This window comes from Lissotriton helveticus, chromosome 8 (genome assembly GCF_964261635.1).
Source record: "Lissotriton helveticus chromosome 8, aLisHel1.1, whole genome shotgun sequence".
In the NCBI taxonomy this organism is placed as follows: Eukaryota; Metazoa; Chordata; class Amphibia; order Caudata; family Salamandridae; genus Lissotriton; species Lissotriton helveticus.
Genome location: NC_136069.1, coordinates 1,727,807,320 through 1,727,831,501, shown reverse-complemented (window position 1 = coordinate 1,727,831,501; position 24,182 = coordinate 1,727,807,320). Strand labels below are relative to the sequence as shown.

The 24,182-nt window shown below is 46.2% G+C and overlaps 1 protein-coding gene across 1 annotated transcript in view; it reads left to right on the top strand.

Annotated features, from left to right (window-relative positions):
* The first annotated feature begins 1,381 nt into the window (after nucleotides 1-1,381).
* The window catches only part of LOC144773662 (TRPM8 channel-associated factor homolog), a 63,777-nt gene continuing 40,976 nt past the window's right edge, over nucleotides 1,382-24,182 (top strand). Inside the window, exons 1-4 of the mRNA XM_078658810.1 lie at nucleotides 1,382-2,014; nucleotides 10,747-11,723; nucleotides 22,558-22,652; nucleotides 23,843-24,056. Of these exons, the coding sequence (XP_078514936.1) occupies nucleotides 1,398-2,014; nucleotides 10,747-11,723; nucleotides 22,558-22,652; nucleotides 23,843-24,056 (1,903 nt within the window). The 5' untranslated portion in view covers nucleotides 1,382-1,397. The remainder of the gene's footprint in view (nucleotides 2,015-10,746; nucleotides 11,724-22,557; nucleotides 22,653-23,842; nucleotides 24,057-24,182) is intronic.

The window sequence follows — 24,182 nt, the reverse complement described above, 5'->3', positions numbered from 1 at the left end:
GCCTGTACCCGCCTGCAAGGAGAGCTCTAATCTTCCTTTAAAGTGCTGGCGGTTTGCCGCCTGCACTGTAATAAACACGGAGCGACTGTGTTTTTCACCTGATTGTGCTGCCCCCTAGGGCTGCACGAGTTCGCAGATGCCCTGGGGCAGCGCATTCACTATAATGTGGTACAAGGAAAATGCACCCATATTGTAATATGGCCCCAGCTGTGTAAGTGAAACATAAGTGGGGTAAAGAGAGAAACTGCAGCATTACACTCGATGTGCATTGATAAAAGCAGAGCCTCCCTCAGGCGGCAGAGCAATGCTAAGAGTCTACAGGCTGCGCCTGTGCTCATCAGTGGCAAGGGTACAGGAAAGAGTGGTCCTAGACTAATGTAACTAAAGATCCAGACAACTTTTTGTCTTCGGCACATGGAATCAAAGGCACATAGAAAATAATTACTTCAAAGAACAAGAGAGGTTGATAAACCAATTTGAATTATTCAACCATTCAGTATTATTGTAGATATACGTTATGATTATTGCTAATATGCAATTCATATGGTCACATGGTTATCACAAAAGAAAGAAAAAGTGTGAAAAAGGTAGTGCTCAGGTGAAAGGATGAACCAGAAAGGGAAACAGTAGTAGCAGCATATAAAGTCCTTTTCGTTTGTTTTACACAAAAGGGGAGCCAAACATGAATTCTATGGCGGTCTCCCTGGAAACACAGGCCTACCCACATATACACAATAGCTTTTTAAAATGTTCCAACTGTTGTTAATCACAGTGTATACATCATCTGTGCATCTTGTGTGGGGGGCAGATGTAAGGTGTAGGCCTATTCGGGGGCATCGACGTTTTGACCCTAGTGCTTAAGGGAAATTGGGGTCCTCAGCGGCGGGTCTTCCTCAGGACGAGGGTGGGGGGGTATCAAAAATTAAGTCAGATGAGTGCCAACCAAATTGGTCATTCAGGTAAAGTGAATATTTATTTCATTGCATACGTCATTGAAGGGGAAAACCATTCCCAAACAGCCGCAGTTAATGAAATCGCGGTGCGGGGGTCTGGCAAAAGGGAACCGTATACAAGATCCCTTCGTGTCTCTCATGGGTAGACTGGTGGCTCCGTCAATTTTCCAACAGGACGTGGCATAAATCGTGCTCGCTGTGGTAGAGCCACTGTCTGAAGTGTGCCAGCGTTATAAGAGAACTGAAGTGTGCTATATCCTAGTAAATTTGATGCATTTCTGTTCACTCCCTTTAACTCAATGCAGAGTTTAAGTTGTGAAAGGTTAGTAAATATGGCTGATAGTGTATTCAGTCACAGACAAGTACATTTCTGGTGATGTAAGGATGATTATTGTTAATTCTGTTTTTGATTTAAATATTTTCAGGAACAAGAACCACGTTGAGATGAGCCTCATGGAATCTTACAAAGCCTTGACTCAAGGCATTAACAGTTTGGACCTTACAGGAAGTTACGTTCCTTGTGAACTGCTCCTGATCGGGGATAAAGCCTTCCCTGTGCTTGTGAGTACCTCTGGCCAAGTTGTGATTGCAGCTTCTCACTATGGGAAGGGTCGGATCGTGGCAATCTCTCATGAGTCCTACCTCAATAACCCAAAGTTCTCAAAGCTCCTTCTCAATGCTGTCAACTGGCTGAAACCCTCAAAAGATGCTCTGGTTGGTGTCCAGTCTACCTTTGACTCCCTGGTGAAGACCTTGTCTAATGGTTGCATCAAGGTGCAGTCCACTGGTGGGTTTCTGGAATCCTTTGGTGTGTATTGCATGGACGCTTATAATGCCACTCAGAAGAAAGAGCTTATTGCATTCGTGAAGAACGGAGGCGGTCTCCTCATCGCAGGTCAAGCCTGGAATTGGGCCTACAAGCACGGCACAGAAAATGTCTGCTTTGAATTTCCTGGAAATGAAGTGATCAATGTGTCCTGCATCTATTTCACATCCAACTGCGTTGAGGGCAGAGTTTTCCCTATCTCCAAAGAAATCCCAGTTTCTCCATTGCTTGTTGGGTGAGTGAAAACCATTCCTTATCATTAAAATGTGTTGATTGACAAAGGAGGAAACTAATGAATCAACTATGCAATTTCTCTTTTCTATGTAATATGTAGACAGAGTTGCAAATGGAATAAAGATGATCAACTTAAATCCAAAGAAATTAAACATTTACACACTGTGTAGATGGAGAAATCTTGGCACACTCGACCTGTGCATGGTTATAATGATTTCCATAATATATGAGCTGAGGCTGAGAGTTGCAAGTGATAGAGGTGAAGAGGTGGCAGCGCTGTTGGGTCCATTAGGGTAAACATCCTTCACAACGCCGTCAAAACACCGAGGTGTCATTACGACGCGTCTTTTACAACGCAAGTCGTTACCACGACTTGCGCTGGAGGGAGCTCTAGACTAAGGAATAGTAGATTTACTATTCCAACACCTTCCCTACTGTACGTAGGCTGGAGTTGGAATAGTGAATCTTACTATTCCTAAGTCCAGCACCCTACAGCGCAAGTCGTGGTAACGACTTGCGTTCTAAAAGATGCGTTGTGATGTACTGCGATCATTTTGAACGCGTGGTAACATCACACATCCGTCAATTAGTGGTGGTTGATGGACTGAGATGTTGTTTTGGGGTTCGAAAAGTCATCTTCTGTGACCCAGCCAGGATGGTCCTGGTGGCCCTGTCATTACTTACGCGACCCATTCTAGCAATCTGTGGTACATACAATAAATGAGGTTGGCATGAGCAGGTCCTCATGCCAGCTCCCCCTGCAATGGTTCTCCTGTCCAGAATGCCCGTCATCCTCTACCCTCTGCTGCCTTTGAATTTGTGCCTCTTCAGCTCATTTTCTGCTCCTTTTTCTGCCTCTTCTCTGCTCGCTCCTGCCCTCTATTCTGCCTCTTGCTGCTCATTCTGCCAATTATTTTGCCTCTTTCTTCTCGTATCTTACCTTTATTTTGCCTCTTTCTGCTCATTTCTAATCTTTATTCTGCCTCTTTCTCCTCGTTTCTGACCTTTGTTTTGCCTCTTTCTGCTCGTTTCTGATCTTTATATTCCTCTTTCTGCTCGTTTCTGACCTTTGTTTTGCCTCTTTCTGCTCATTTCTGATCTTTATTTTGCCTCTTTCCGCTCGTGTCCGATCTTTATTCTGCCTCTTTCTCCTCGTTTCTGACCTTTGTTTTGCCTCTTTCTGCTCGTTTCTGGTCTTTATATTACCTCTTTCTGCTCGTTTCTGACCTTTATTTTGCCTCTTTCTGCTCATTTCTAATCTTTATTCTGCCTCTTTCTCCTCGTTTCTGACCTTTGTTTTGCCTCTTTCTGCTCGTTTCTGATCTTTATATTGCCTCTTTCTGCTCGTTTCTGACCTTTGTTTTGCCTCTTTCTGCTCATTTCTGATCTTTATTTTGCCTCTTTCCGCTCGTGTCCGATCTTTATTCTGCCTCTTTCTGCTCATTTCTGATCCTTATTTTGCCTCATTCTTCTTCTTTCTGATCCTTATTCTGCCTCTTTCTGCTCATTTCTGATCTTTATTCTGCCTCTTTCTGCTAGTTTCTGACCTTTATCCTGACAATGCATTCGCAGCACCCACATACTCCTATAGGCGACAGTGCTGTGCTATACAAATTCTGATTGATTGAAATGACAGCCAAAACAGGTCTGTGTTCCAGGTAAGTCAGTGGGACTTCCAAGTCACGATCATTCCGATAATGTTGTGGCACTGGGGCCGGCCTCCGTGTATGAAAGTTGCCAGTGGTGGGATGTACAGCAGCCACTCCAACCATCAGTAAAATATTACAAAGTCATAGGCATGGTGAACAACCGTTACAACGAAACTATTACAATGCACTTCCTTTACAACGCGGTCATTACATCGCAAACCATTACAACGCATTGCACTGGGGGGCGCTCTAGGATAGGGAATAAGTTTAATTTTCTATCCAACACCTTCCCTAGTGTCCACGGGGACTGGAGTTGGAATAGAAAATTATACTTACCACTATCCAGCACCTCTAAGCGCTATGCGTTGTAAAGGTTTGCGATGTAAAAACCGCATTGTAAAGGCAGGGGTTGTAATAGCCTGCGTTGTAACGTCATACATCCCATAGGCATCTGCATGTACAGCAAATATTAATGGATTCCATACGTCAGGAATGCCTCTGTTAAGGAGATGTTGTGCGATTGATGCCCTGTAATTTACACTGATTGCAACAGGTTGGGCCATTTTAGAAAATGTATTCAACAAACTTTAGGTAAAAAACCTAGAAATCACAGAATGGGGCACCACCATTTATGACCCAAGCTTGACAAGTCTGCAGTCAATAGGGGTCACCTCTTTAATCAGAAGGACAGCACCGGTAATATAATAGACATCTCTGATTAATTGTGATAATCGTTTGAGTGTGTCATCAAATACTATCCAAAGATCTAAAACATTTGAGGCCCACGTTGGACACAAAAAATGGTTCTCTAGGGTCCCCCTAGAGCTGAAGGGGTTGGATTTCTAACCCCCGACATTAGGGGCTCAGTTGATGTGCCACCCTGAATTAGGAATCCAGTTGGACTTGAACCATACGCAAAGCACTCAACACTATTGCGTAGGACGTCTTTCCTGGTAACCATCGGTCCTATAGGATGAGTTCAGGGACAACAGTAGAAATCTAAACACTCTTTTGTTGTTGAATAACACCCTCAGATTGCAGTAAGAAACAGGATATGTATTTTTGTTTATTTTAAAATCCTAATCTAGTGTATACAATGTGCATGATGGGAAGAGTTGTGGCGCAGCGGCCAGGGAGACTAACTCCAGAACCCAGGGGCATACGGTTCACATGTGACTCTGGGCAATAGCTCGCTTAGTCTTCCTGACGGCCCCCAGCGCCTTGACACCTTTGGGTAATTGATCGCGCTTTATAAATACTGGACATTTACATTTTCATGATAACCACCCAGAATATGAACAGTAATCCAGAGAAGCAGGTTATGGATATCAAAAATAGCAAAACAAAGTTCTTCCTTTGCTATTGAGTTCAATAATCCTAACAACCCCATTTTGTTACCTCTAGGCGCTAACCAAGCTTTAACTAAATCAGTAAACAATAATCCTAAGCTTGAGTTTCAGAAGTGCTGCACTCCAGAAATTTTAACCAGAATGTCTGTTCATACCACCCTCCTCTCAGATCTGGATAGTGGTGGCACTTTGCTCCTTGATCCCCCATAACTCACACAGATACCTCATTAATGATGACTGGGTCGAGGACGAGGGACGTAGAGGTAATGCTATGATTACATACGGTAATCCCCATTACTCTTAGTCCTACTCGTCCTCGACCCAGTCATACTTCGCACCCTCCCTCCCTGTCCAGGCCTTTGTTGCTTGGTGTGTCAGGATGTGCTTCTGGTGGTTGGGTCTGATATAGCACCTGGCAGGAGGGGGGGTGGAGCCTAAAAAGCATTTCCTGTTTTGTTTCCTGTCTGTGGAATACCTCATGAGTGATGACTGGGTCGAGGACGAGTAGGACTAAGAGTAATGGGGATTACCATACGTATTCATAGCAATAATGAACAAAGATTAAAAAATGAAAAAATATACAAAAGTGAATAAAGGAAAAACAACAATAATAGGCGACTGAACGACCTAAGCCGGAATACAAAAGGTGAGTAAAACGTGGAAAAGACACCCTTAGTGTGTGGAAACCCTATGGTGTATGAAAACAATATTGATGTGACCATGTAGAGAAAGGCAATTAACCGAAATCACATGTGGTGGTTGTAAGAAATGGGGTAACCAAATCTCCAGGGGGGTTGAACGGAACCAAGCGGGCAGGCCAAACTTCGGAGGACATGTGAAGCACTCACGCAGTACCCACAGACGACACACCAGGCACACCACAAAAGAGGCAGGACACCAGTTTGAGTTGGAAAATTAGTAAGTAGTTTAGTATATCTCCAACCTGCAAGGCAAAAATGCATAAACATTGGTATCACAACACGGCGCCAACTGGCACCAGAGCCAAGTGTATCAGGGGGGATTATTTACATGGGAAGTAAGGGCTGAGTCCGTAAGTCCATGGCTGAAAGGAAAAGAATGTGATTAAATTAACATTAAACCTGGGGTCAATATGGTGGGGCCAACTCAGGCTCTCATCCTTAGCAGTAGACTGTCACTGCAAAGTACAACATTAGCATCAGGACACCCCATGCAGTATAACTCAAACACGACCCCTGTAAGGGAAAACTTCATGGTATCACAGCACATATTAACAGACAGGAGCACCTGTAACAAATCACAACAAGGTTTCTTCCACCATCCACCTGTGGGAACTACGCCTCAGGCAGGGCCAGCTCACGCCTTAATCCTTGGTAGTAGGCTGTAATTACAGAATACAACATCATACATAACCCCTGTAAGGAAAGACATCTTGGCATCCCAGCATCTAATAGCAGGAGGGTATAACCATAGGACCATTAGGCCGCCTTCGCAAGATCTACAGGGCATGCAGAACCCCAGTGCTGTAGCCTTCGGGAAAAGACCTGGGGAACACGACTCCTTAGCCCCCAACCTGCAACACAAACATCAGGCAGTGCATTGGCATCAACAACATATGAACCAGACAGCAGCACCTGGGATAAAGCAGCAGGCTTGCACATTAACATGGGATGTAACCAGGGGCCTGGAATGACACGTCAGGCCAGCATAGGAGCAGGTCACCTGTAGTACAAGAGCACATCCCGGTTTACCCCACTCTCAACCTGCGGGCATAAAACATCAGGCGTAGCTTGTGAGGCATTAACTCTTCCAGGGTCCCCTTAGGGGGAACAATAACCCATGGGGCATAGAACCTTAGGCCTACGAACCTCAGCATAGGGCAAACCCTCCCCGGGACCTAGACAGGCCGTTTAGAGTAACTTGCGTTATCATAGACCGCAATCAACAGGGAGCACAAGGAAATGACATGGGACGTCAGGCGGTCAGCACTGACCCCAGTAGCACACTTCGATTTCGATTTCGATTTCAAAAACTTTATTCGATCATTATAAAATAATCATAAAAGTGCAGCTGTATATCACAACATTTACAGTTTACATTTACAATTTTACAACATACTGTTAAAAGGACATACTTTTCCTAAAAGATATAGATTTTAAAATATATACAGCCGTAAAAAAGCACACATCAGGTTTGGCAAGTGCGAATAAAAGGCTCATAGCTGTTTCCACGGAGGATACCTTATATTTTTTTAAAAGTGGTTTGAAGTATATAATCCGGAGTAGTAGATAATAAGGGCAAATCAATAAAAAGTGCACGGTGCTCTGTTTGGAAGATCCGTCACACGGACAAGGGGCTACAGTGTGAAATTGGATGTGCGGACAGGCAACAAGCAGTAGCACACTTTACTGTAGGCCGTTAATCAGCACTTCCTTAACCAGGGATCACTCGGTCATTAGGCCAGGATAGCCAGTTCCTTAGGGCTCAGGTAACTCTCTGTCATAATGATCTTCCAGAGCCTTTTCCTTCCCTAACCAGGGATTAATTCTACTTATGGCAAGAAACTTGGCCTCCACTTCTCACTGTGGGGATGTTGCCCAGTCAAGGAGGTCTCCTGCGTACCTCCAGGGCCTACAGGGCCGAGTCCCAATTTCCAACAGAAGAGGGGTGGGGGCGAGCACCGACCCTGTGCCCCGTTGCCCTTTCCACACCCGTTATGGCCCCATTCACCGGCAGTCCAGAGGAGGTCTCCTCGAGCACCGGCACTCTTCCTGCTTCACCCGGGCCCCTCCCCTCTCTAGGGGACCCGGGGCCTCTAGAGTGGCTGCTCCGGACTCGCAGGAACACAGTCAGGCTTGGGCGCTCAGGGCTCTCTTCAGATCAGGAGAGTCCCGCCAGCAGCAGCTCTCCACCGGGGCTTCTGAGGCAAAGGCAGGGCAGGCACCGATCCTGCGCCTCGCAGCCCCCCTCCTCCCGACAGCCTGGCTCCCTCTTCACCCGGGCCCCTCCTTCCTTCCGGGGTCCCGGGGTTTCCGTCGGCCTGCTCGGGCTCTCCTCGGGGCACTCCGTCACAGGCGGAGGCGGGGTAGGCTCCCGCACTCCGCTCTCTCTCCTCACGGCGGCGACGCTTCTCGTGGCCAGTCGGGGCTCCCTCTTCACCACGGTAGCCCCGCAACACCGCCGTCGGCTTCGCCCGGGTTCCCTCGGCCTCACGGGAACCCGGGGCTTTGCAGCAGCTTCCGCGGCTTTAAGGGCCTCTTCCTGCTGCCCGGCTGGGCAGCCAATCCGTGCGAGGCTGGGCGGGGGCGCGGCCAATGACGCGGCCGGGCGCCCCATCACGTGACGCGGGTGACGGCGGCCTCAGGGCCTAACGCGGCCTCTCTTCACTTCGGCGGCCCTCTCCTGGCACCGGGGGCCGCTGCAACATTAACCACAACAGTGGGGGTCCCTACAAGGCGGCGCCGGGCTGCGGCAGTGAGGACGGCCGCAATCAGGGGTAGGCTCCCTTCTAATAATTATTTATATTTCCACAAGCGCGCCAAAACGAGGGTAGGCTCCTCCAGCTCTATCCCCCTCACAGTCCCTTCAGGCCACACGGCGCTATTCTACTCAGCAAACTGCGCTATTCACAGCGCACCCCTCCTCCCTCGGCCCACACAGCTCTCAGGGCCAACAGCATTCCGGGGGCCACACCAGTCACAGGGCACAGTGCTTTAGCACGCCACAGTCCCTCGGGGGCCCAATCCTCCCCAGGTGGCTCCTCACGGCCCAGCGCTTCCAAGGGGGACACAGCTCCTCCAGAGGGGGGTAGACAGTCCCACCTCAGTTCCTGACGGGCCCACTCCTCACCTCCTGGGGCTCCTGCTGTGCAGCGCTGGCGTAATTCACAGTCCCCACGGTGTCAGGGACCTGGGTAGGGGCCCTCCTTCGTCAGGGGCCCGGGGGACAGTACAGGGGGGGTTAGGGGTGCAGGGCCCAGCTCACAGGCCCATGTGGCGGTAGCACCTCGCAGCAGGTCCCCTCACGTTCCTGTCCCAGCTCTGTCTGACTCTCTGGTGGCACATCCCCCTTACTTATACCCTCCTCCCAGGTGGTGCCAGAACCTTCTAGAATGTTGGCAACGCTGGCCTAAACTGGCTCAAGGGGAGGGGTTGAGCACCCTGGGTGCCAGGCTTCCCTCCAAAATCTAGGGGTGACTGGGTACCTAACCACTAGACTGCTAACCTCCTGCAGTCAGGTGGCACACACATAGCCTGGGCATCCATTTTAAAAACACAGCATTTCACCAGGGTACATTTTACACAATGGGGGAAATTTACATGTGCTCACACCATTACATGATATTCCATATTAACAAGGTGTCTCACACCACACATGGCCTATACAGGTTTATACTCATGGGGGAGACATCCCAAATTAGGGGGGCAAAAAGCGAAAAATTTCAGGGGAAAGGCCAAGTCCATCAGTGGTACATTGTAATAGGTCACATAAATGTCCGGACGGAGATAATAAAATCAAAATTCTCTAGTGTTCCTAAGAGAAGACAAAATCCTAAGGCATAAACAAAACAATTGTAATACTCCAATAGACAATGTGGTAGTGGGCATCAAAAGTGAAATATACAGAACGTATGATGTGTCCTTGAAGACGTTGAATCCTAAAAGAAGACAAAAGGGCCGTTCGTGTGACACAGTGAACAAAGGTAATATCTAGGTGCGTCTAACAAGGAACCTGTTATGAAAAAGATAAAGAGCTCAAAAGGGAAACAAAACCAAAGTTTCAGATCGACAAAGACACTTAAAATTTTGGTGTTGGACGACACAGAAGTATATCACCGGAAAGGTCTCACAAAGGTGAGTATATAGCAACGTAGTTCCAACCAAGGGGCAAAATGTGCATAGCGTGTCATAATCATTGCACATTTCAGAAAAGGACAAGACTGATTGTGTTGTTGTTTCCCACAGTGTACACTCTGGAAGGATTGTGTTGTTGTTTCCCATAGTGTACACTCTGGAAGGATTGTGTTGTTGTTTCCCACAGTGTACACTCTGGAATGACTGATTTGGGTTTCTCACACTGCACATGCTGAGATGATTGTGTTGTTGTTTCCCACAGTGTACACTCTGGAAGGATTGTGTTGTTGTTTCCCACAGTGTACACTCTGGAATTGCTGTCTTGGGTTTCCCACACTGCACATGCTGATATGATTGTGTTGTTGTTTCCCACAGTGTACACTCTGGAAGGATTGTGTTGTTGTTTCCCACAGTGTACACTCTGGAATTGCTGTCTTGGGTTTCTCACACTGCACATGCTGAGATGATTGTGTTGTTGTTTCCCATAGTGTACACTCTGGAGGTATTGTGTTGTTGTTTCCCACAGTGTACACTCTGGAATCGCTGTTTTGGGTTTCCCACACTGCACATGCTGAGATGATTGTGTTGTTAAATTCCACAGTGCACATGCTGACATGGTTGTGTTGTTAATTTCCACAGTGCACATACTGAGATAGTTGCATTGCTGTTTCCCACAGTGCACATGATAAGAGGATTGTGTTGTTGTTTCCCACAGTGCACATCCTGAGATGGCTGTGTTTTTGTTTCCCACAGGGCACACTCTGGAATGAATGTGTTCTTTTTTTACCAAAGTGTACATACTGGGATGGTTGTATTGCTGTTTGCCACAATGCAAAGGCTGTCATGATTGTGTTGTGTTTTCCACAGTGCACATGCTGACATGATTGTGTTCTTGTTTTTCAGACATGGGATTGACATCATCAAGGATATGAGGCATCTTCTAACTGGTGTCTCAGACCTGAACATTAATAATGGAGGGACAGCCTCCCATCTCATGGTCCATGGGCAACTGGCCTTCCCCGTTGGACTTGATGATTCTCATCGGTCAATTCTAGCTGCGGCACACTATGGGAAAGGAAGGGTTGTCGTGGCTGGCCATGAGAACCATATAAACACAGCTCCTCTGAAGCCCTTCCTCCTCAACGCAATCTCTTGGCTGGCTGCAGGGAGAAAAGGGAAGATTGGCATGATGAGTGGTCTGAAGGGGCTCCAGGAACTTCTCAAGGCAAACAATGTGGCAAGTGAATATTCGGTCCTAACCCCAAATCTCAGCGTCTACTGCTGCACGTCGTACAGTGATAGCGAGGCACAGAAAATCCAAGAGTTTGTGGCTGAAGGAGGGGGCTTGCTCATTGGAGGCCATGCCTGGTGGTGGGCCTACAAGCATCCATATGAACACGCTGTAGCAGAATATCCCGGCAATAAAATACTGAATACATTTGGAATCTCCATCCTGAGCCAAACCCTCACGGCTAAAACCTACAACGCTATGGATCCTGAAGATGCACCGAAGGTCTACCACTTCCGCAGAGCTCTTTCCAAGTTGCTGCAAGAGAGCAGCGGAAAGTGGGATACAGAGCCCTCTCCTGCATCTCGGATCACAAAAATGGGGCAGGACTGTGCTGAAATGATGAAGCTCTCCGCAGAAGGCTCTGCAGCGGTCCACTCAATTCACCAAATGTTGAAGGATCTGCTGTGCCGCACTGGGATTCCAGAAGTGAGCAAAAGAAATAAGATTCAAAACAAATCCAACAAGTACATACTGATCGAGTTGGCGACATCTCTCTATGAGAATTACCCTGACCTGCCTGAGCTCTTCCAACAGCCGGATTTGTACGACGCATCTGATTTGACCGTGTCCATAGATGCCAACAATAAAGGTAGGGCTAAATCCAGATATTTTGTTCGTATAGACATTGTTCACTTTTTAGGTGGTTGGTTTTGTCTGAAAGTTCATAGGAAAATAGGCAATCACACCCAGCCACTGGAAATAAAGGTTTTATGATTTTATGCAAATATATATTTTTCATGCAAATACAGTTTCCATTGAGGCCCTGGATGCTCTGGCTCTTTGGAGGTTCTCATGATTCTGGCCACCAACTGGACAACGATTACTACATCTCGGAAATGCAGTAGGGGTGGCGTAACAGGCGTAATTCTCTTTAGCGTAATTACTTATAATTACTGCATAGTTACTCGTAATTTTGCAAAATTGTGTGAGAAGCATAATCCAGCATGTAGCACAAAATGTATTTTGTGCTAAGAAAATAGAACTAAATGCTACAGGACACGAAGAGTAGCAGCCAGCAGCTGCTCGTTCTCCCATAATTGGCTTTTCCTTTGCTCCCGCAAATGACTCTTAATTACTGAAGCTGGCATAGTCACATAGTTTCGTTAACTTCGCATCACAAGAGTAATGCGTAATTCGCATTTGTTGTCTTTCCATTGCTCCTGCAGTGGGATTTTCGACCTAAATTACTCTTAATTACTGAACCCGGCATAGTTACGTAATTTTGCAAAATTGTGTGAGAAGCATAATCCAGCATGTAGCACAAAATGTATTTTGTGCTAAGAAAATAGAACTAAATGCTACAGGACACGAACAGTAGCAGCCAGCTGCTGCTCATTCTCCCATAGATGGCTTTTCCTTTGCTCCTGCAAATTACCCTTAATTACTAAAGCTGGCATAGTCCCATAATTTCGTTAACTTCGCATCACAAGAGCAATGCGTAATTACGCATTTGTTGTCATTCCATTGCTCCTGCAGTAGGATTTTTAACCCAAATTACTCTTAAATACTAAACTCGGCATAGTTACGTAATTTTGTTAACTTTGCATCACAAGAGTAATGCGTACTTACACATTCGTTGTGATTCCTTTGCTCCTGCAGTAGGATTTTTGACCCAAATTACTCTTAATTACTAAACCCGGCATAGTTACGTAATTTTGTTAACTTTGCATCACAAGAGTAATGCGTACTTACACATTTGTTGTGATTCCTTTGCTCCTGAAGTAGGATTTTTGACCCAAATTACTCTTAATTATTGAAGCTGTCGTAATCGCGTACTGTTGTTAACTGCATCACAACAGTAATGTGTAACTACTGAAATTACTCCAATTACTCCTGTATAATTAACAATTCTCCTAGACCTAGAATGTAGTCACAATAGTGAAAGCTAAACTTGGCTTTGTTTACACTGGGGATATTGCAGAGGAGATCCCAGCACATGATGGGAAGCCCTGATCTCAGCAGCAGGGACCAGTCTAGAATTGGCACAGATGATGCCAGAGAAGAAACTGTCTGGGTAGCATGTTGGGCAGCATTGTTTTCAGCTCTGGGACATTTACATTTCTGGTAAAAACTGGTAACACAACGGCAATGCAGCTCACATCCTGATGATGAGCACAAACATGCCCGGCGAGCCACAACACAGTCACCAATGGGTAGTCACAACTGTTTACAAAAAACAAATAGTCTGTAAATGACTGCGATCATCAGCAAGTGGATACACCAGGCATCAGCAATGGTGGCAGGCTTCGCGATATGTATGCAACTCTACCTACAAGTTGAGTATCAATCACATGGCACGTTTCCACCTAAGAGGACATGCAGGTGCCTTGCTCAGGTGAAGTACAGGATGGTCTTCTCAAGTAATAAAAATGTTAAGGATTTTGACTGCGTCAGCTGGTTTTGAAATCTATGTGTCTTAAGTGCCAGAAGAAGTGCAGCCGGGATTCAGAGATGGACACTTTGGTTAGGCTAGGTCAGCATCTGTAGGTAACCATGCAGTTGCATGCAGTGGAAAGCGTACAGACCCCTCAAATAGCACAAAGCAGAGCAGCTGGGCATGCTGAAAATGAGGACTTATCCAGTATGGTGTCTCTGTGAATGACGCAAAGGATGCGCGTCACAGTAGATCACGAGGTGGTGTTGTTGATACAGAAGGCTCCACTACACTCCTGCAGCAAAGTTCAGTGCCCGGTCGGTCAAACAGTAATATCTCTTAAATGTGTACAACATATTGTATTTTGTTTGTTTTGCTTTTTCAGTAATGTGTACTGATGCTGTACTTGCATTTGAACATTCTGAGGAATGCAAAGTATGTAACAGCTCCCTTTACAACCAGAGAAATGAGGGTTACTTACTTTGACACTGCATTTCTTGTTTAGCCTTATGCAAAATGTAACACACAGCATCACTCACATACCTTAAAAGTGATTGTTTGTAACGGCCGTGTGTCTGGCTCGTCCTTCTGCTGCCAATGTATCTTCTTGTGCTGCCTGTGCTGGTGGGTTTTGTGGGTCAGCTTCATCAGAATCGAGTCCAAACCTATCTCTGGCAGTCCTCAAGACTTTGCAACATAATGTAGAGTTACACTTATAACAATTATCTGGCAACTTGTCTTTGGGAATATTGTAGGACCCCCTCACTTTGTGAAGACAACAACATCTTCTTTTCAGTTGGCCAAATATCCTTTCAATTACAGAGCGGGTCCGTGTTTGTGCTGCATTGTAGCAAACCCCCCTCCGAGTCGCTGGATGTAGATATGGTGTTAATTTCCGTGACCTCATGGCATATGCACTGTCGTCTACAAAACACGTGGGAATGTGGTTACTATACATACAATTTTTAACATTTTTGACATTCATGTCATATAGATTGGCCATATTTACCAAGTAGATAGCCATCTTTAACCCCTTGGCTGTGGCGGTAATTCCGCCGCGGCGTTAGGGGGTACGCGCGCCGCCGCCATGCTCGTGACGGAACCACTCCGTCATGAGCCTCGGGCGCACTGTGCTTGTGACGGAGTGGTTCTGTCACGGCCCCGCCCGCTCAATAGAACGTGCCGCGCAGGCGTGAAATAAGTGCAGCGCAGGCGCGGCGGCCGGGCCATGACGAAACCACTCCGTCACCAGCACAACGCGTCCGTGGCTGGTGACGGAGTGGTTCCGTCACCAGCACGCGAGGTGTTAAACTCTTCTCTGAGACAAAGGGAGTGAATGCCGCTATGCCTGAACATGAGAGAGTCATGTGTACTGCCAGGGTACTTGGCTACAAGGTTGGTGATGATGTGCCTAGCATCACAAACCACCTGTATTTTAAGTGAATGGGTGCTTTTTTCTATTTGTAAATATATACTCATTGTATGAGGGAGGACCAGGGAAAATGGATGCCATCAAAGCAACAATTACATTGGAAAACTGGGAAATGCAGTAAAAATTCAATGTTGCTGCCTGCAGCTCCTGTGCTGGGGAAAGTAATATGGTGATGCATTCTCTCTACCATTGCATCTAGAAAATCATAAAAAAAACTAAAAAGGCGCCTCCGTGATATGCTACCTGCAACGGCAATGACCCCAAGGTAACTCCCAGATGCTAAAAGATGTAGTGAGCAGACTGCCTGCCCATGGGTGGGAATGGCACTGCTTGTGAGATTGTTTCTAAAGATGAGGTGTTAGTTCTTCAATTAGGTCTAAAATAACCGAACTAGATAGCCTGTACTGATCACAAATGTCCTCCTCTATTTGCTGGAAGAGAGAGTGTCGGCCTCACTCTGAATAGCCGCTCCTGTCTCCGCCCCCTTCTCTGCAGGGCTTAAGAATCCATATCCTCCTCGCGATTATATACAGTGCTGCCATGTGGAACATTCGGATGCATTTTGGGCCTCTTCATATAGGTTGCACCTGGTACCATCTGATGGTGGCAATTTGTTCGTGTCACTAAAATACTGATTCGGTAACTTGTGTGTTCTGAAAAATAGCAAACAAGTGCATTTGATACATTTGAAAATGACATTTTTGCAGTCGCTAACCGTTTTGCGACTGGTAAACGATTTGGCAACGTGTTGTACATTAAGCCCTTAGGGACATATGTATCAAATACCGTTATTGCGATTCTCAAATAGCGATTTTTAGAGAATCGCTAATTGAGAATCGCAAAATGGGATGTAATAAAAAATTCACAAATGTTTTGCGATTCCTTGGAATTCCTTATTTGAGATTCGCAAATTGCGAATCGCAATTAAGGAATACCTTTCCATTCATTCCTATGGGCCAGGAGGCCCATAGGAATGAATGGGAAGCCAATCTCAATTTGCGATTCGCAATTAGAGAATCGCAATTTGAGAATGCAATTTCAAGGGTGCCAGGGTGTGTAATGGACATCCTGTTGCACCCCTGAAATATGTATGTGTGCATATGTGGTGCACATACACGCCCTAAGGACATGTATGTTTGGCACATGGCACTTTAAAAAAAGCAAAAAAGTACTTTTTTCAAAGATTTCGCAAATTACCACCAACTGTCAGTTGGTGGTAAATCGCGATTTCTAATGACAAATTCGCGCAACTTAAGTGCTTTCTACATCGCATTTAAGCAATCGCAATTTGCGATTCCTTAAATGTAAACGCAAAATAGAAAATCACATCCCAATAGGCCTTTTCCCATTCGCAAACGGGCCAATTCTGAGAATCGGCCCATTTGCGAACGGGAAAAGGGCTTATACAAATGCCCCTGAGTCTGATAAGAGCATATTTTATTTTTAAAAACAGCTTCATGGTATCTGTAAAAAAAAGGTCATTGTAAGGGCGGATTCCAGCAGCAGCCCCCGGACAGGAACTTCTTAACGTAAAGAAGTTGCATTCGGAAGTAACCTGCCTTCCCATTGGTTCACGCGGGGCCAGTGATGGAGGGGTGTACTCACGAGCACAGGGAAGAGTGGATGGAATCTTTGAACTACAGCACACTAGAAGAGATTAAAATGGTGCATGCCTGAGACAATATAACATATTTTTAATGGGCCAATGCCTTGGAGGCTGTATATGATTGATTGATTGATTTTAATACTTATATAGCGCTTGCTGTCACTCTACGGGTATCCTGGCGCTATATGATAGACGGGACCATTTTTCCCAAGACCGAGCAAAGACCCTTCCAAGATAGACGTATGTTTTTACCCCCTCTATACGACTTCCGCCCAAGTTCCATTTGAAAGGGCAACACTGCCTCATACCTCTACACGTCACTACCTTGGCTCCAGTTATATTTACCGTCAGATGCTTGTCTCTTGCATACTTAAAAAGAGCATCGAAGTCACAAAGTCAGCGTAAGATCAAAGTTGACATCATCAGCGTATAACAAAACAGGCAGAATTTGTTGCACTTCATGAGGAGGGAAATTCTTGAGATTATGAAAGTGAAAGGAAATGTCACATAAATACATTGAAAACAAAAGAAGGGCTAGAACACAGCCCTGTTTCAGGCCATTCTGTGTCGGAATTTGTTAATGTTACATCTAATCTTAGTAGATTGGGAGGTATACCCAGGCAAACCATTTCCTCCAAAGGATGTAGTTGGAAAGTCAACAAATACAGAGTATAGAATCTGACACTTAGAGACCAGGGGGCATATTTTCAAGAAAGTGATGCTGTGCGGCACCACAAGCCATCTGGCTAAACCCTGCTGCGTAATTTTCAAAGCACAGGGATGCGTCATATTTACAACAATATGTTGCATCCCTGTGCTTTCCCCTGCGCGGGCGCACAATTAACTGTTGTGCATTAATAAAGGCACTCTTGCACCATGATGCAAGGGTGACTGCGTTTTAGGAGAGATTGCTTTTCTGCAGGAAGGGACACCTTCCTGCACAAAAACCATCTTGTGAGCTGTTTTCCTCTTTCTAAGTCTAAATCTGGAATGCAGCAGAATCCACGGGTGCTGTGTGGGAACACCCACCGCAACACCCATGGCACGCCCCTTTTAACCGCATGCGTGCGGGCGGAATTCCGCCCGTACGCTGGGTTTTGCGGAAACGCATGTTACGTGACGAGCTGGGCTCGTCATGAGCGTGCGAGGAGGCTACGCCATGACGAGCCCAGCTCGTCATGAGCGTCGAAGGGGTTAAGCAAAGTGCTGCATGAAAAGGGGCCCTATTTGGAAGGCCACGTAAAGCCATGCAGGTGACATTATATAGCCTTGTAAATATGGAGCACCGCACTGCATCACCGGAGCGTCAAAAAAAGTGACGCATCAGTGGCGCAAGGGGCTTGTAAATATGCCCCCACATATTCATCAATGAGAGATTGAACCCCTGCTATGTTGTCTATCACTGAGTGATGGAGTCTAAACACCGCCTGGACACCTGGAATCACCCCTGACAAGTATGCTCATTCTTCAAGATGCTCCAGGAGGCTGGACGCAAAGATCGTCCCCGAAGAGTCCAGCAGGGCAGTTTGGCGACAGGTATTAGGCAAGGAGCGCGTTCCCTTTTTGCGTATCAGGGCAGTGACGCTCCCCGTCCACGAGCTTGGTATTCACCCCGAATCATAAGACGATGCAAAGAGGTGTATTTGAAGTTTACCAGGTCCTTTTTCATCACCTTTCTTGGGATCCACTCTGGACCCCTCACTGCTGATAATCTTGCTTCATTCATTTGTGACATTATTTGTTTTTCATTCTGAGGATTTATTTGCCCATTGCAGCTTTTACTGTAGGTAATAGAAGTGGCTCGTGCTGTACCATAGCTGTGTTTTTGCTTATAAATCAATAAACTAATCCATCCATTCATGAGGAGAGATAGGAATTGCAGAAGGGGCTCGGTTTCTACACGTGTACTTGGCGACTAGATGCCAAAAGCACTGCCATCAAATCGAACACAAATTACGTGTACTGTTCACATGGAAATGTATTATGATCAGTGCAATATTATATATTTTGTCACTATTTTATTATGAGTAACATCAATGCTAAAATCAATTATGAATTTTGTAGGATGGTTAAAAAACTGGACACGATCGATATATGTGAAAGTACATCTTCTCTGTCTATGAAGTATCAAGTCTATTTCTAGAAGCATTTTGGCACAATAATGTAACTCGAAAAATGTTTTTGCCGAAACGCTTCGTCTTAGTGCATAAATAAATATTTTTATGCTGTGTTTATTCTTGTAATTCCAGGAATTACCATAAGGATATTACATGTATATATTATATATCTTTTGGCAATTCCTGGAATTACAAGATAGGGACGTACCAAACCATAAATTAAGTAAGTGGTATAAGAACCATGACTGACATAGATATAAGGCCTAGAGCCTTTAGAACTGCTGGGGCCACCAGGAACCAACCAAGGTAGTGACACAGGGGGACATGTGTATTGTCTAAACACAGCCGCGGATCACCATTAACTTCTATGGGGAAAGTCGCGGTTGGAATTTTAAAGAAAGTGGTGCTGGCATCCAAGTGGAAAGAGTCCAGGTGGATCCAAGGGTGGATCGGAGATGAGAAGAACCTGAAAGCAGAGGGGAATGGGTCTGGGTAACTAGCCAGTGACCAGGAAGGCGATGAGCGGATGCCCACCGATGTCGGGTGATTTCATGTGAAGGAGGTGAAGCTTGACTCTTCAGCCACGAGGAACGGGAGGCGTCGACGATGACCAGGTGCTGGATTCGAGCTGCTCCACGAAGGATGTCGAATGCTGCGGTGTCTGATTCTGGATGGGACTAAACAACCCTTGGCAACAGCAACTCACGCAGAAAGCAAAGATTAGCTTTGGTGCAGACCAGCAAGGTCTGAGGGACTCACCTCTTGGTAGAGAGTCAGGGCACGTCTGGAGCAACCAGGGAAGCCCAAAGGAAAGAAGAGTTACCTACCACCAGCCGACGGACCAGGGATCATGAAGGGGCCTCAAGCAGAAATGCTAGAAGCAGGTTCACAGAAGACTCATGGAGTGTAGGCCCACAATCTTCGGTGCAGATGGCTTGGAAAGTCAATGCACTTGCAAATGTGCACGGTGTCCAGGAGTTCGGGTCCCACGTCACTCGTGAGGGCTGAGGGTCTCAGCTTTGCTGGGATCTCATGTCGGCCTCTGAGAAGTCTGGAAGTCCATGTCCTGAGTCGCAAATACTTCAGGGTCCGACGCAAGCCTCGGAAATGCAGACCAGCAAGATGCTTCTTGGTGCCTGTTTGAACAGGGGAGTCACTCCTTGACCCCAAGGGAGATTCTTCCGTCTTCTAGTCTAATAGAATGTCGAAGTTCCAGGATATATGTTGCAGAGTTTTGTCCAGGTGTAATCTGAAGCCCTAAGCACTGGGGTCCTATACTTATACTAAGATAGGGGGTTGGACAAACTCTGGGGACCCACCTATGGGAGGATCTGGGGAGAGGGGTGGTTACACCCCTTTCCCTTTGTCCAGTTTTGCGCCAGAGCAGGGGCTGAGTGCCCCTGCAACTGGTTTGAACTGGGATATGCTCAGGGACACCAAGTGTGCCCCAGCACTGTCTGAAAAGCATTCTCTGAATGCACCCACCCAGCCTCAGTACACTAAAGCCTGTCTGTGGAGGTGGTTACACCTCCCTGTGACAGGAAACCTTTTGTCCAGGCCTCCCCTGTCGGAGTTTCGTACAGCAGCAGGAGGTCAGACCCGTTTCTGTGGCTGCAGCCTCCATTTTGTGATGCTAAGGTTCTTCTAAACTATTACTGGTCAGACCAGTGTGTCCATGTCTCTCCCTCTAGAAGGGTGGAATTCTACCCCAGACGCCAGAACTGGTGGGGGGGGGGTAGGATTCCAAAGTGTTTGACACCAAACACAACATGTTTCCATGCAACCGTTCCAAAGTTAGAGTGGGCTAAAGAATGGTGATGGATTAAACCCAGATCTGTTGACTGGGTGTGAGTGTTTGATTGGTTCAGATGCTCCGTCCATCACCACCCCCTTTTGTACCGCTTTTGGCCACCATAAGTGGGGCAGGGTATGCTTAAATGTGAGTCCCTTGCTCACTTTGCCACTGGATTCAAGCAAGCCGGGCTGAAGACAGCTGAAATACCAGAAACCGGTACTCGGAAGCTTGTTTCTGGTCCAGGGAAGGCATGGCTTGGCAGTTCGGGCTGGACTGTTCCCATGAGGCACAGGGTCAGACTGATTTGCATATGGCCATGTCTGAACCCGGGTGGCAGAGTGGGCTAAAGAACGGGTAATGGATTAAACCCAGATCTGTTGACTGGGTGTGAGTGTTTGATTGGTTCAGATGCTCCGTCCATCACCACCCCCTTTTGTACTGCTTACCTAAATCATGGCATAGTCAAACGTTTGGAATGTTACAGCAAACGACAGTGGATTTGGTAAAAAATCTTCATATATGAAGGAAATTGCTAAAAAGCTTCCCTAATCGTACAGTTTTTTATGTGACATTGAGTAAGCATACTTAACCAGAGTTATTTGTGAACTGCTTGCCTCCCACTTTCCAAAAAAACCTTTTGAGAGGCAGTGTTTCTCTCACAAGTCAGGACCAGCTGTTCTAGGGCTGATGATGGCCACCTCAGTTGGTCGCTCCACGATGCTTGATCACTCCTGGACAATCGAACTGGTCATCGACCTGAACTTAATCACATCCTTCACCTGTCCGTGATCCTCTTTCTCCCTCCAGGACATGTACTTTTTTAACTTTCCCTCGACTGTGGAGACCCTGCTATTTGACCAAAGCCAGGTATAGCTACCTGTTAGCTGAAGAGGAGATGGGCTGTGGATTCCCCCTCGGCCGTCACCTACCCAGCCGGACTTTGGGCAGACTTTGCTTTGTCTCTCTGTCGTATTCCCCTCCTTCCCATTCACCCTACCCCCTTATGTTTTTCTGTTGAGACCTAGCTATTTGACCAATGCCCGTTGGAGCTACCTGATACCTGAAGAGGAGATGGGCTGCGGATTCCCTCCCAGACATCACCTACCCAGCTGGACCTTGGGTAGACATTCCCTTCGTCTCTCCATCGTATCGATACCCTACCTTTTTCCCCTACTCCCTTTCCCTTCCTCAGTCCATTTTCCTTTTCTTCCATGCTCCTTAAAAGTTTTTACTGGTATTTTTGGTAGCTTGTAACTGATGTATGTTTGCAACTATATGGAACCTTATGTAAAATGCTCTGATACCTTCGGGTCTCGCCAGCGCTAAATAAAACACTTTAAATAAATCTTTGGCAATTATAAATGTCTGTTATTTGCTATTGCTCTTGATCTTTTCTCTCTGTCCTCTCTCTTCCCGGCATCAATTATTGCGTGAGTCAGAGATAAATGTATTGCGATTATTAATTGAATTTTCTCTCCTATGAATGATGGTGACTGCACTGTATTGAGATTGTTCACATGCATCTAGAATTTTAGATGAAGATTTAAAACTTTCTCGAGTCTGTGGTGATTTACTTAAAGTATAAAAAAGTTAGTTTATGGTAATTATCACCATCAACTAGTTCAACTAATGGTCCATCGACCAGAGGAAAGAACTCGTTGATCTGTGAAGGGTTAGTTTGAAAAATGAACACATTTATTGAATAGACTAATCCTAAACAGTTTGTGGAATTTTATTAAACTTCACCACCCCCCAGTGGTTTAACTACTGTGAGTATATGGGCCCAGGTGAGTATATGGTAGTGGAGTATCTGTTGTTGGTGAACCACTCGGTCAATGTGATTGATATGAGAAACATCTGTGATACCGTATATATGTACATCCTGCCCTGGATTAAGGAACATTCCGCCAGGTGCTGGAGGAACCTCTTATAGGTCAAATAAGTGACTCATAGATTATTCACTTTTGCAGTAAGTACTTTTTAGACTCAACTATGTGAGTTTCTTCACCACAATCTTCAGTCGATTTAGCGCTCAGCTCTTGGGGTGCTTTAGCCATTTCCTCATGATTTACCTTTTAACCATGTGTGACCTCTTGCAGGACCCGACGCTTGGAGAAGCACTGGCCTTTATCTCTATCCAAAGCAGAAAGCATCCATTGAGCTCCCATCATCAGCCATCGGAGCAAAGCTGAAGGTAAGACACTGCTTGTCATGGGAAGAGCTGCCATTTGATGCCAACTCAGCCGTGAGATCTGTGAAGAACATAGCCCACTCCTTGCAGACAACTCAGGTGGCATATTTACAAGCCCTTACCACCACCACAGCGTCACCTTTCTTGACGTTGTGGTGGCGATAGGGGCTGCGCCTTGTTCTCAAGGCAGCGTTAAGCCACTTATCTTATTTTATTTTAAGTATCTATCTGACACTTGTAAATAAGGCACCATTTCATGCTACACAGCATTTAAAGGGTTGGGCAATGGGTGTTGCAGTGGGCGTTCCACCAGAACACCCATTGATTTTGACGCTGCCCCCTTTTTACAAGGGTGGCATATATATGGCGCAGCGCCAAAATTAAGACCAGGGAAAACTTGGTCTTAATCTGCCAAAATGAAGAGAAATGTTTTATTTCTCCTTGTTTTTGCTGTTTCTATGTGTGCTGCATTGTGCAGCACTCATAGAAACAGCAAAAACACCGTGCATGATTGTTCATGTGCGGGAAGGTGTCCTTTCCTGCACATAAACAATCATTTTGAAAAGGCCGAGTTGCAACATCTATGTGTGCTGCACAAAACAGCACACATAGAAGTTACAAATCACAATTTAAGATTGTTTATGTGAAGAAATGGACACCTTCCATGGCAGCTGAAATTAGCACCAGCGCAGGGGGGAAACGCAGGGCATCATTTGAGATTGTACACTGTATTTACAACAATAGGGTGCAGCCCTGACTTTCCCCCTGCACTGGCACTAATTTAACTGCCTGGCACCAATGTAGACGCCATTGCATCATAGTGCAAGGGTGCCTGTTTTGCAGGGAATGTGTCCCTTCCTGCACACAAACAATCTCTGTGTGCGGTCTGAGACCCATACTCATGACTGTTCATGTGAAAAAGGAGCTTGACCCATTCACACAGTGACTGATTCTCCTCACCCAATGTGTGCATCCTTTTCATGCTGCCTGTTATGTCTGTGATCCATTGGTCCCCACCAGCATTGATTGATGTCAATTGTAACCACATGTGATTCCCACACAAGGACAGAACTTTTTCATAGAGTGGTCCTTGAAGAAATAATGTGGTCCAATGGTCCCCACTCCTGATGATTGATGGAAAGTATAGCCGTGCCTCCTTTTCACCTGCTGACTGCATGTACCTGACCCCACAGGTGCAGATTGGATGCCAATCGGATAACCTCTGTGGTAAAGAGGAGCTCTTTCGCCCGCCGGTAGTCATCAAGGTCTTCGAGGTTAAGCGCGAGAAGATGACCATCTCCAACCTGTGGGGCGGCCTCATCTATATCCTGGTGCCAGCCGGATGCCAGCTTGGAAAATTGCCGGTCACCGTAAAAAAGGCAGTGCGAGCACCCTTCTACAAGCATGGTGAGTATTGTGCATAGGGCGTAGACACTGTTACATTGAGCAGCTATTAGAGCATTACCGTTATGTGGGCTGGTCACTTAATGTTTAGTACAAGGAGGGACTGCTGCATGTTGGTTGGCTTTGAGG